Source organism: Gymnodraco acuticeps, unplaced genomic scaffold (assembly GCF_902827175.1).
Source record: "Gymnodraco acuticeps unplaced genomic scaffold, fGymAcu1.1, whole genome shotgun sequence".
NCBI classification, from domain to species: Eukaryota; Metazoa; Chordata; class Actinopteri; order Perciformes; family Bathydraconidae; genus Gymnodraco; species Gymnodraco acuticeps.
Window position 1 is genome coordinate 2,627,406 of NW_022992149.1, and position 13,302 is coordinate 2,640,707.

Here is a 13,302-nt window from a genome sequence, read left to right on the forward strand (position 1 = left end):
TAGGCCTACATGTTGTTAGGAATATTTCTACCGGTCTACATGTAAATAACAGACAATAAATCATTCATGTTTATATTTTTGGAGTTAACAAATGAGGGTTATGTTTATCAAGTGAAAGTGTCCAAAATAAAGAAATTGGATTTAACAGGTAGCAACATTGGTGATTTTACTTTATCAATCTTTATCTATTTCCAACCTTTCCTATCTTATTATTCTTGACTATAATATTGTAAGGATCTATATCTTTGAACTGTTGGTTTGGCTCTTGGAGATTGTGATTAACACTTTTTCAAATGTCATAGACATTTCACAGACAAAGGGAAAAAAGATTAATAAAAAAAAGGACCCTCGTAAAATCCTCTGACCGTCAAGTTTACTTTTGTGACTCAATTATTGAATGGCACCACCAGCAGCTTAATGGTCTTTGGATATCAAAACAACTTCAAGGTATAATACTGTGAATAATTTTATTTATAACGACATGACACAACAATCAAAACAACAATTGAATCAGATTGTTTACAAATCATAATATATAGCAAAAGATATAATCATATGGGTTACTTGACTGAAATGAATCAGCTACAATTAAAGCTGCACATTAACCATAAAACAAGTTCACTTGACCCGACAAGTTAGAGACCATGCATTTAAACCTTGTTGTCCAACTTAAGATCGACCTAACAGTGAAGCAGAAGGGCTTCCTCGTCAAGTTCTGTAAAAGTATGAAAAGTATGCCAAAGTAGGAGATTCCCATCAGCAATTGAAAGATCTTGACACAAACGACTTGTACAGAGATAAATGAGGGTAGCAATAGTGACTGCATATGATATACTGTACATATCAGTGCCTTAAATGACATGTTTCAAAAATAGTTTTTATCAAAAATTCAACAATTCAGATCTTTTTACACAAAACAATTTTTCTGGAGCTTATACAAAGACACTTATGGCCAGGTTACTGACAAGTTAGTTTAAAGGAAAGGTACTGCTGATATAATTCATGAATATTCTTCAGTTCTGGATATTGAATTGCTCAACTGAATTAAAACTTCTCCATGAACAATTAAATGGATACAATGAACCGAAGCAGTCTTACTGCACTGTGCTTTCAATAATGTCTAACAATGAAATGGGTAGCAAGTGAAATTTAAACCACAACACTTTTAAGTTATACTCCGCCCAAATGCTATTTTAACTGACAAGATTTCAATCCCACCTAAGCTTCTTGATACTTATAAAAAGAGTGATTTCAGGTGGATTATTACTAAAAACAAAATCAACATTTTCTCAGTGAGGGCTTTTCATTCCTCACCGTGGCAAATCCCATCATAATGAACAACAACCTTGATTTACCAACAAAAAAAAAGAGAAATTAATTTGACCTAGTTGATACCTAGTTGTCTCTTTATAACAGTGGTGAGATATATAGTAACATTAGAAAGCCACATCTTTGTCAGCAAGTGAAATGGATTCATTGTTGGATGTTGAAAAAAATCCTCTGACAAAAAGTGTCTCTTGCACAAGCCTCTCTATTGACACAAAGATCTAACAGTACTTCTCAGAAGAACATAACAATATACAAAGTATTTACAGCAGTATCATACATTCTTGTGGGAATGTTCAATGAGGAAAAATAAAGCATTTTTTCATGATTTATGTGATTGCGGTCTGTCCCTGATTGTCTGTAGAATTTAAACAAGAGGGAGCTAAACACCAATTACCAAACATAATTTGATGGCGCATTTTAAAACAGTGATTTACACATAGCACCTCACACATACTTGTACACATCGAAAACCATAAACAGTGTGATGAAGTACAGGTGAGACCTCACTCCATCACTTTTCAACAAGTCCTGAACAGATGTGGTGATAATGCTCAAAACTGAAGATTCTAACACAGTCAATGAAAAAATGCTTTTTCCATCCATCCACAGATAATAGTTTGAGAACTAAACTCGGAGCCATTTCTTGCTAAAATAATAATATATGATGCGCAAAAATAAATAAAGCTCCCATATTTCAACGTATTACAGACTGAATAGGTTGATAGCTTATGTTTTTGTTGTTATTGTGCAAGAGGAATTAGTAGCCATAGCCAAAACTGACTAAAAAACTAAAATACAGGAATGAGTAAAGGAAAGCCTGTACAGTAATTAAACAAATTAAAAGGCACAGATGTAAAACGAATAAAACTGGAGAACAAAGCACCTCATTTCCAGGTGGACACTCTTTCATAATATAGCCTTAATGAGCATTTAGGGGAGTCTAATCACATTGTTTCCAAAAGAAAACAAAGTATTTTAAACTGCAGAAAACAAGAGCCACAACATCATCTGTAATTTCAAATGACCCAAATCAGAAATGATGAACTACATTCCTGTAGTTGAATAATTGTGCAAATTGTGAGTAAAGAACAATCCTTGTAAGTAATCTTATTTCAACTAATTTATACTGGACAACAGTAATAACCTGGCAACCATTACATGGATGTAGCTATTTGAAAACGTAATTATTTTTTTGTTTTATTTTTTTAACACAAATACAGCCCAACATTTGCCTATTCTGTCACAAAGTGCTGTGCCAAGAAATTAACCTACAAAGGGAACGTTTCATTAATGGAAATACAATTTCTTCTCTTTGGCCAATTACAAAACAAGTCCGATCTGCAAATGGAAAAAACAATTATATTCCATATCAGATGAATACACTCAAATCAATGGGGCACAGTACACCCATCTCAGGTGACAGTAAAGTGACTTCAACATAAGTCGCATTTATGATCTAATCATTTTCTAATTTCTTAGACAATTTAACAGGAGTCACACTGCTGGATTAAGATTGTAAGTAGTGAATTTCATATAATCAGCAAGCGGGGGTAGCTACAGTAAGAGTAAAGAGGCAAATATAAATAGGGGGCTATTATTAACAAGTGGTTGCATTAAGCAGAAAAAGTGACAATGATTTTTTTTGTGCAAGGCAAACTGATTGACTTTAAACATAAATTCTGTGGCGATGCTATGAGAGGATATTTAGCTTTGTCCTGCATTACACTTTGGTCATGACTCAATTTACATTCTGGGGAAAAAAATAACACATTTTTTAAAGGGGAAGTGCTAATTAAGTATTTCCATTTTAGGAGGTTGCGCTTAACAAACTTTTTTTTTTCATGTTTTATGACAAAATACGTTTAGAAAGAAAACATAGTTACAATGGGACTTGTTTTGGCTGAACAGGAGACATGAGATAAAGTGCCGCTGAAATTATGAAGAGAAAAATTAATTCTTCAGCCAAAGGTTTCACTGGAGGAAACGTCAGGGGACGAGTTCAGTTGAGACCTGGTCTCGACGACTCTGACTAAGGGGAACTCTGAGAAGTCTGTGCTGTGTGCTCGGAGACTTAATTGTCCATTGGCAACGGTAAACTGTGAGGAGGATCCAGATCTTGTTGTATGGAATTGGGATTTGAAGTTCTGATCGAAGGAGCTTATTTGAAACGTCTGAATTATGCCTTGAGAAGAGTCTGTCTTTTTGGAGGGCGAGACCTCCTCCAGAAAGTCCTCCTCAGCCGGAGACACAGCGGATGGAGGGGTGGTCTCGTCGCCTGAAAACGAAAACGAGTGCTGAGAGTCCCCGACGAGTAATCCAAAGTGAGGTTTCTCTGAAGTGGACCTTAGCGGAGAGCTCATGCCTGATTTGAACCTGCTGGGGGAAGGAAACTGTTTATCTGTGGAGAACAGAGGTTGTCCCGCTAAGGTGGGGTTTTCCGAGACCAAGCTGAGGCTTTGGCTGGTCAGGTAGCTGTCGTTCTGGCTGGTCCTCTCAAGTGCTTGCTGGAGAAACTTTGAGTATTCTTGCAAGAGACTGACCTTTTCGGTAGCCGGCTGAGGCTGGGCACTAGAGACCACAAGGTTTTCCACAGGGCTGCCATCTGAAACCTCGGAGGAATTAATGGATATGCTGGATGTCACCTCTGTGTCGGCCACGCTGAAGGAAATGTCCGATTGCCCGTTGGCTTTGTTGGAGTAATGTTCCAACAGCGTCTGAAGAACCTCGTCTGGCAACACATTCTTGTCATGCGTGGCTTTAATCTCTGCACTGATAGGCTGGGGCTCCAGGATGGTGACGGGGACATTCTCGTCAATGACGGCAGAGACTACGGTTTGTGTGACAGGCGGCTGGGAGGAAATGCTGCTTGTGTTCAGGCTGTAATCCCGACTGTTGTTGGCCATCGCAGCCTGAAGGTAGCGCTTCTTCTTCAGGAACTGCATGGCGTCGTCGTAGTTTGTGCTGCTAGCTGCTGGCTTTGTTGGTCCTTCTTGAAGAGTTTCAACTGACTCGAGCTCTGTGTTGCTTTCCACCTCTAAAAGGCCTTGCTTGTCCACGATCTCAAAGGTGTACTGTGTGACCTTAGTATTTTCCTCAAAGGAAGACGAAGTGAAGAGGCAGGGAGGAGTTTGTGCACTGGACTGTTTGAGACTCCTCTTGGGGACTTTCTTCAGGACTAGTCTGGGGGGAGTGGTGTCCCCCGATGACACTTCTCCCTCTTGGTGTTGGCAAGCCGGTTCTTCAGGTTCCACAGAGAAGTCAGGAATCACATACTCGCGTTTGACCTTGGAGGACACAGCAAAGAGAGGTAGACCTTCAATTTTATTCTGTCTCTGCTCCTCCTTCTCCTCCGTTTCGATTACAGTGACAGTGTGCCCGTCTGCCTGGGCAGCAGTGGAAGCTTCGGGACTCTTGTCTGCACACTTTTGTCGTTTTTTCTTGGGCAGTGAACAGTCTTGGACATGAAAAGGGAGCTCCAAAGAATCTGCTTCACGCAAAGGCTCAACTTTACCAGCTGCTTTGTTGGTCTTTCTCTCTCTGTTCTCGTGACACATTCGTCTGTGCTTTAAAACCCGGTCTGTTCTGGAGAAGTACTGTAAATAGACCAAAAAAAGTAACTTTATTTTACCAGGAAGCAGGCTCAATGCAGTGATATACAGCATATTCATTGTTTTAAAAGGTCTGTAGTAGATGTTTTTTTATTACCATCGGAGCTTCAAATGAGAAATGAAGAGTGTCTGTTTTTGTGTTTTAGGACGTCATCACAACAAGTAAATACATCTTACCCAAAAAAAAGTGATTGAGCAGTTATTCTTTTCTTACCAAGTCAACTTCAATCAGTTTCTACAAGTAACAACATTCAACCTTATGACTGAAACTCCAAAGTTATCTTACTGCCCTTCTGCTGTAGGCCTTTTTTTCTACCTGAAAAACCTGCAGTAATATATTAGCGAACAGAAACAGAGCTTGCCTGGTGACAGTAGTCACATTGGTATGGTTTCTCTCCGCTGTGAGTCCTCTTGTGTCTCTCCATGTGGTACTTCTGGATGAACCTCATCCCACACTCTTCACAGCGAAAAGGCTTTTCTCCTACACAAAGAGACAAAAAGGAAAAACAAACACTCGAGACTGAAATGGAGCAAAAATAAATCACAATACGGCTGCATTCATTCTTTACTCACCGGTGTGGATCTTCTCATGTCTCTGGAGGAGATATTTCTGAATGAAGCGCATATCACACTGGCTGCACTGAAATGGCTTCTCACCTGGGGTTTGAATTGTGAACATCAGTTTATAAATAACAATAAAGACACTAGATTTCATATAATGCTCGAGGCAACTTTTTAGATTGGCATTGCTCCTCTTTAAACATGATGTATCATTTATTTATAAAGAGATGGTATTGTGTTGTCTTTATTTCATGGTCAAGGCAACTTTTTGTTTTCAACATGATATCGAATTTCAAAGCAAGAGGTTGATAGGGCTGCATTTTAAAACATGACTGTGGTATCAATACCTGTGTGAATGAAGACATGCCTCTGTAGGTGGTAGTTGGTTCTGAATGCAGCATTACAGTGAATACAGACGTGACACTTGGGGCTTTGGAGGCCCAATGATCCATCATCATTGATGCTGAGAATCTACAACAGCAAAGTGACAAAGACATATACATTGATACAAAGTCTACACCGTGGACAAATATTACAAACATGCAGGTCAGGCCATTTAAAAAATATATTTTTTAAGATAAAAACTGACCTGTACCTTTGCTGGTGAACGCTGCTTCCTTTTTTTCTTCTTGGGAGACACCATCAGGTCCTTAACTGCTTTTTTCTTCATTTGGCCCGGTGCCTCGGACAGCTTCAGTTCCTGCTTGATGCTCAACTGTGGAAGTAGGAGCACAGATAGGAAAACACATTTTAAAAGGCACATAACCTACTTCAAAGTCCACCCACTCATCCAGCTGCTTATCAGGGTCAGGCAGGTTGAGGATAATAACCAATGTGAGGGGACTTCACCACGCAGCAGCTTCTGCTCCACAATTTCAGAGGCAAGTTGAACAGGTTCAAGCATCCTCTGGGAATAACCAAAGGGAAACCTCAGGTCCTAGAAAACACAGGGCATGCTGAGATATCTCCTCTTCCAGCTGGGAGCCTCTGCAGATGCCATATGACTTATTCAACGATGCTGCCTAATTTTAACATTTGAGCATTACGAGTGTTTCGTACAGAAATGATGGACATGTAACATCCAAGTTGTAAGAAACAGGAATTAAATCCTTAAGCCTGATCCTCAGTTCAGGTTATCCTAGATGTTTACACTCACAGCATTAAAAAGTATGTTTACTGTGCTGTATATTCATTCTTCTGCAGCACACACATTTCAAGCTAATGCTTTTATCTTTTGAGACTTTTTGACTTTGAATGCACAAGCGGTAATTCCTCACAACAATATATTATCCCTAATGTTGGTTATTTTCAACTGTTTTCTGTGGGATGACAGACTTTATACTTATATTATACTAATATGAGTTTCACACATATTATATCAATGTCTAGATTTAACTGCGTTTAATCACTGTTCCTAAAAACGTTTTGTCATTGTTTTGTAAAGCAGCTCTAAACCAAACCGTCAACAGCATGATGGTTGTCATAAATCTGTCCACACCTGTGAATTCTCAGTGTAGAAGGAAATAATGTCCCATAACAAATATTGCATGGCAATACATGAAAGGGAAATTAATATAATGACGTCTAGCTACAGTAGCAACATAAATAATCTCGTTAATACATGGACTACTTCTTATGAACTCACTGGCATATGAAGCAAGCAGGGCAACTTATTGGTGAGTTTTAGGGGGAAATGCACCTCTCCTCCGCCCTCCTCTGCTCCTCCTCTACCATTCTTTGTCATCTCCTCCTGCATCATCAGCTGATCTGGAGGAACCAGGTCATGTGTGACCAGCGAGCTGCCAGTCAAGTCGTTGTCTTCATCTTCATCGTCGTCGTCCAACAGAGGGTGGTCTGCCAGTGATCGATCCCCCAAGGTCATCACCACCAAACCTCCCCCGCCGCCCAGTCCGACTCTCCGTCCTCCGTCCAGCCCTCCACTGCTGCCCTTCAGCAGCATGCCCTCCAACTTGTCCTCAGTGTTCATCTTACATAGAGTAGTTCTTTAGTCTGTAAAAACAGAAAGAAATAGGGAGATGACTGGACGATGTTGGCAAGCTAAATACTAAACATTTTGTTCTAGTTTATTTGACCATGAAAAAGATTATTTAAAATCACACACAAAATAACATAAAAAGAAAACATTTGCATGGACTGTAAAGAAGTAGCTCAAATGTAACTAGTGTGGTGAACTCACACTTTAAAGTTAACCATACGCCCATCATTTACCTGTTTTCCAAAATTGCGATGGTTAATGATTATATTAAAATGCAAGAATTGACCTTTTGTATTTAATTCTGGCATCTTAAAACCCTTAAAAATATAAGTTGTGAAGCACGGCTCAAGCAAGTCATCAACACTAGCTTTAAGTCACTCGTACTTAACAAAAAGAGGTAAAAGGAACGCTGCACTTGGTCAAGAAAACTGCTGTTGATTTTGTAAACAAGTTCAAATTCAGGTGCTCTTACAGGAAAATGCAGTTGACTATCCAGTGTCTGTCATACTTTGAGTGGAAGCACACAGTAAGTGTTGGCATACTGAAAAGCATCTCGTATTGTAAGTTACACATCCTTTTTTGATACATGCATAACCAATGTGTTTACCAGTCAATACTTTACCAGGGGTATGATCACATAAGGATTTTAAACTTACAACCAGTGTGCCTTGCATTCTTTTCAAATTGTCAACTTAAACCAATTATTTCCACTTACATTAAGCTGGACACTCATTGTTTTTTATTCTTACTGAAGAACCAGCTCTAGCCTAGTTGGCATGAGTTTCCTATTAAGGTGATATTTAAGAGACTCAGGAGCTCTACTGCTATACATATGATGTCCCAGTAGGTTTCACTAACTTGCCGCACATATATGGCTTTAGCTCTAAGAATATGAGCTTTTAGCACATAGTAAAACGTTAGGACTTGTAATCCTACTCAGTTCCACATTTGTTGTCCATACAATGCCGTCTCCCAGTAATGTGTCAAGTTTTGGAAGTGGGTTAGCTGTGGTTTCTGTGATCTTATCTTAACGTTACAAAATGTACAATACAGTGTAAAGGGATAGCAAGCACCGTGAAGCAGCCCAACAAGTTGATAATGTAATGACATGTTGTGCTGCTTTTTTTAAGACGAAGTAGTAAAACGTTTGGAGTCATTTTGTTGACGTTAATGTACTTTACTCAACAGCCAGGTATATTTTTTTAACGGCTCATCGCGAGTCTATGTTGATAACTTCATATTTACAGAACCGAAGGTATAAAAATAGCTTTACATTTTAGTCAGCAACATTACACTTGTGTTTCCTTCCCTTCAACAACACCTAATTAGTTAACTAGCAATCACTTGATCTGAAAACGGTAACGTTAACGCTAGCTAACCTAACGTTAGCACTTGGTGACAGGTTTGACCTAACCTTAGCTAACACAGATCAAACTCAGGAGACAGTAGGGATCTGTCACGGTTCAAACATACAACAACAAACACGTACTCCCATATGTAAACACACTCACTATGCCACAGGTTAAATGGGTTAAGTCTCTTGCTAGCTAGCTAGCTAGCCGCGCTTGACAAGGCTGCTACATCACATTTTACGACAGCTAATGAAGAAACATAGGGGAAAAGGCGGATGTGCCTTCAAAATAAAAGCTCGTTCAACACCTCACATTAAACTACGACTACAAACTTTACACTTAAACTTCTAACTATTTCATAACAGTAGAGTCATGCTATGAAACAATGTCGTCTATTTAAAGAAATCAAGACAAAATTGTGATGTATATTAGGAAGTCATGTAGCTGGCTTTGGATCAGCTGTGATGGCATTAAGTACGATTATTTGAATCAGTTGTATTTACTGTTATTTAACTGCATTTCTATTTAGTTTTATATTGTCAAAACTGCCATGTTGTATTTTAAACATCTGTTTTTATAATGACGAATGCTATTTAAATAAACTAAAACAACTAAAACATGAATAATTTGTCCTATGAACTAAACACTTGTTGTGCTTGTTTTTTGACTGACTTTAAGGTTTAAATTGAAACAATTACTATATCTTGAAAACACTTAACATCAAAACAGTTGCATTACATGGAAGTTGACCGGAAGTTGTACTTTCCTTCACCGGCTTGACAAAAGTCTACGGCCTGTTGAAACTAGCTAGCTAGCTGCTGCTAGCAAGTTGCAGAAAACATTGCATTTTGTTGGTGTAATATACAGTTGACACCGCATCTCCATTGCATTGTAGGTGAAGTATTTAACAATACATTTTAGCGCTCATGAAACAGAATACATGACGCAAAACACAACTTTCGTTTGCACCTTTTACCAAACTTGTTAGCAGGGCTAGTTCGCTCAATAGGCCACAATGTTATTGGCTGCTAGTTAAGCTATCGTTCGCTAACCCGCAACTCATCCAACAATAACATTCATATCAGTAGCGCACAAGTAACATGTCAACTATTAAAGCTGCATTGTTTCTTCTTACCTGCTGTGCGTCTTAAAGCCGTTTAGCTGTCATGATTGTTATGCAAGACTACAGTGTAATGATGGTGTGCGGAATAATCAAATACACCTTCACATTTTATGAAGACTTGATTTTTATTTATTTGTCGCCATCTAGTGGTTCACATCGGCTGAAGGTACAGTGCGCTACTGATCACTCGGGCTCATAATGTTCCCTCATGCTTCAGTTTGGCGACCAACTTATTCTATAATCATAATGTCCTTTCCGCGCATTTTAATCAGTTTTTTCGTAATAATATTTTTTACATTCAGGCAAAGATAATGATTTCTAATTGTATCCTGTACAGTGGTTAATTATGATTTGTGTTCACAGAATCCATCCGGAAATGAAGCACGATACCATTAGTGAGGCAACATAAAACATTTGTTTCATGCAGTCAATATGGGGTGATTGTAAAAGCTACAACCTTAGTCTACACTTTAGTCACTACGCTGCATTTTTCCTTGCTAAAGTTAAACGACAAACCGATTTTCCTATTTGTTAATGACCATGTTATTGCAAAAGTCCAATTGAAGGTATAGGCCTCGGTGTTCGCTAAAAAGATGCCCGTTCAAAAAACACACACAGACAATACAGCTTCTTCAAAAATAACCATTTCGTTTTAAATAGTTTATCTCCTGCAAAGATAGCATACTTGACACGTTTTTTCCCATTACATTTCTAAACCATTTGCCTTTTTTATGTAATTATTGTGGGATTAGTTATTTTTGAAATGGTGCAACATGAGAATTACCCATATGTAAATTAGCAATAAAGGGCAGATCAAGTGGAAGAGGGGTTTAGTGCAATAACCATCTGGATTCATCTTTCCGACTGACAGCTTTTCAAAAAGGGATACGGTCTTGATAAAATGATAGCCTGTCTGTCATGCCGAGCCATCACACAGACACACACACAGACACGCACCGCCGTGAAGAATACTAATCAACCTGTTTGCAGAAGCTCGGCGCACAACTTTCATCCATCCTGTGTCTACTCTGCATGATTTCCTCCAAACCTCCACCTGCTGAATTTCATCGGGTTTCAGTAGTCTTCTCTGTCTCTCTCTTCCCTGTCTGTGTCTCTTCAGAGCGACAGACAGCCGGAGATAGTGAGTCTGAGCCTCTGAGGATACAGCTCACTCGTGCGTCGCTTCCAAGAGGGAAGCCCCCCACGCGTTGCGCGCTGAGATCGCCGGTAGAAACTCGAGTGTGCACGTGCGACAGGCTATAAATGTGTGTGTTCGTGCACGATACAGCCCCGGACTCCCTCCTCAACAGTTGCTGCCGGAGCGGCGGAGAGGAGCGGTGGAGAGCGAGAGAGACAGCAGACTGAGGACGGACGCGGCGCTCTGCCCGGCTCTGCTCCTGACATGCACTCGATCATCTCTCCGGTGACCAAGGCCATCCTAGTAGCACTCTTCATCTTCGCGATACTCCTCATCCTCTATGTAATCCTTTGGTACATTTGCAGAGACGTGGACTGCGACCACGGAATTTGAAGATATTCCAAACGGCAATACCGGGAATTTCTTCAATGGGGCGCACAGAACAGCCCAGGGTCATCCCGTAAGTCTGCATTTTTTTGTAATGTCTTTCCTGATGGCTGTTTCTATGTTATCTGTGGATATGTGTATGTGTTCACGCGCTTTTTGGTCGTGCGTAATGTTAAATGCGCTTTGGTAAGATCAAGTGCGTCTCCACCGGCACGAGGGATCCCAAACCCGAAATGAGCAGAGCCCCAAATTCCTTTCTGTTCAACTTGGCAGCGGCCATCTATCGATACCGGCTCATGTTTTAGAGAGCCGGCGTTGTATCTGACAGTGGATTCTCAAAGGTGATACAATGTCATCAGAGGATATCGAACTGACGCGTGTGTGGGCTATCAATTAATAGATTGGGAAGACCACCGGTGACATTGCGGTAAACGGCGTGGGTGTCCCTTAAGGTCAAGAACAACAGTGTTTACATGCAGGTTGCCAATATTGTGTTGTTCTCCCCCTCCTCCTCTTCCTCATCCTCTTCTTCCTTCGGTATATCTGCAACATTAGTTCATGTTCAGTTAATCTTGGTCTCTGAGGATGCTTCCACATTTTACATCCTAAGAGATAACAAGATTATCTCTATTGGCTCCTGCACGTCTAATTCCTAATCTGTTTTGTGCCATGTTTGTGACTCTTTATCAAGAAAACGCCGCTAATGCTTTTACGCATAGCGCATTTATATTCCCCATGACAGCAGTGAGCTTGTTTAACAACATGAGATGTCCGATGTTAAGAAAGATGCTCTCACATTTACTTTTACGCACGCACGCACGCACGCACTCACACACACACACACACACACACACACACACACACACACACACACACACACACACACACACACACACACACACACACACACACACACACACACTCGCAAGCGCACAGCATCCCTGCACGCTTAATAAAGGACTTCTCAATATTGCAGGCACGTTGCCCCAATGCCCACATGCTGTCACATGGTCCATAAAGCTATGAAACATGTGAGATATGATATGATGCCATTTTTCATCCGAGTCTAAATCAGTGCTTGAATTGGAATACAAAAGGTGCCAGTACTCTAAATCAGCAACTGTTTCAAGTCAATTTATTTATACAGCCCAAAAACAAGTATTTGGCTCAACGTCATAGTATATCTTATAAATGCTGGTGGGTTTGTCTCTTTACTGTATATTTTAGAAAGGCTCACTGTACTTAAACAAAATGACTCAGGGTGCATCTGAGATTAGAGGGGGTGTAGTGGTGAAGTGCTATTTTTACAAGTGAGTGGAACTGACACCCTAGGGGGGTCCGGGGGCATGCTCCCCCGGGAAGATTTTTTTTTTAAATATTGAAGTTAGATGCATCAATCTGGTACTTTGAGAGCAAAATGAAGAGATATATCGATTCCTCTCAACATCCATATGAAACAACTGTAAACAGATTTACTTTTTCTTTATGGATATAAAAGAAAGTAAAGCCTGACTCCTACTTGGCGGCTGGTTAAATGACTCCTCGTCCTTGAGTACACTCACCATCTTTCAGCAGGAAAGGAGAGAGGGAATCCTTGTCCGGCGACAACCGCTGTCTTTTTATGGGGGTTATTCCCTATCTTTATTCAAGAGCGTGGTATTTAAATTTGAGAGCATACTTTATGTATTTATTTCCCTCAAACCCTGTCCTCGCACTCAAATAGTGCCTGCTTGCACTTAGATTTGCTCTGCTTGTGCTCAAACTGTACGCTTGCACTCAGATATATTGCTGTTTACAGATTTGTTCTG

At 40.0% G+C, this 13,302-nt stretch overlaps 1 protein-coding gene across 5 annotated transcripts; it reads right to left on the bottom strand.

The window, feature by feature from the left end:
* Positions 1–453: 453 nt before the first annotated feature.
* znf148 (zinc finger protein 148) lies at positions 454–10,087 on the bottom strand. 5 transcript variants are annotated; one of them, XM_034204044.1, is made up of 7 exons: positions 9,982–10,087; positions 7,144–7,508; positions 6,088–6,213; positions 5,846–5,969; positions 5,511–5,594; positions 5,300–5,418; positions 454–4,922 (listed from the first exon to the last, which is right to left on the bottom strand). In XM_034204044.1, the coding sequence occupies exons 2-7, from the start codon at positions 7,483–7,485 to the stop codon at positions 3,288–3,290; spliced, it is 2,430 nt and encodes an 809-aa protein (XP_034059935.1). In that variant the 5' UTR covers positions 7,486–7,508; positions 9,982–10,087; the 3' UTR covers positions 454–3,287. The 5 variants fall into 5 exon arrangements, with proteins under 5 accessions (XP_034059935.1, XP_034059937.1, XP_034059936.1 ...); XM_034204046.1 differs by lacking the exon at positions 9,982–10,087 and adding an exon at positions 9,006–9,102 and having other exon boundaries at positions 6,094–6,213; positions 7,198–7,508; XM_034204045.1 differs by lacking the exon at positions 9,982–10,087 and adding an exon at positions 9,006–9,102 and having other exon boundaries at positions 7,198–7,508.
* Positions 10,088–13,302: the final 3,215 nt, after the last annotated feature.

What these genes read in the sequence shown, in the direction of transcription:
- znf148 (XM_034204044.1), bottom strand. Translation starts at nt 7,485, where the DNA reads ATGAACACTGAGGACAAGTTGGAGGGCATGCTGCTGAAGGGCAGCAGT. An exon ending in ACATGAGAAGATCCACACCG is followed by an intron (nt 5,419 to 5,510) that starts GTGAGTAAAGAA and finishes CTCTTTGTGTAG; the next exon opens with GAGAAAAGCCTTTTCGCTGT. An exon ending in AATGTGACTACTGTCACCAG is followed by an intron (nt 4,923 to 5,299) that starts GCAAGCTCTGTT and finishes GTCTATTTACAG; the next exon opens with TACTTCTCCAGAACAGACCG.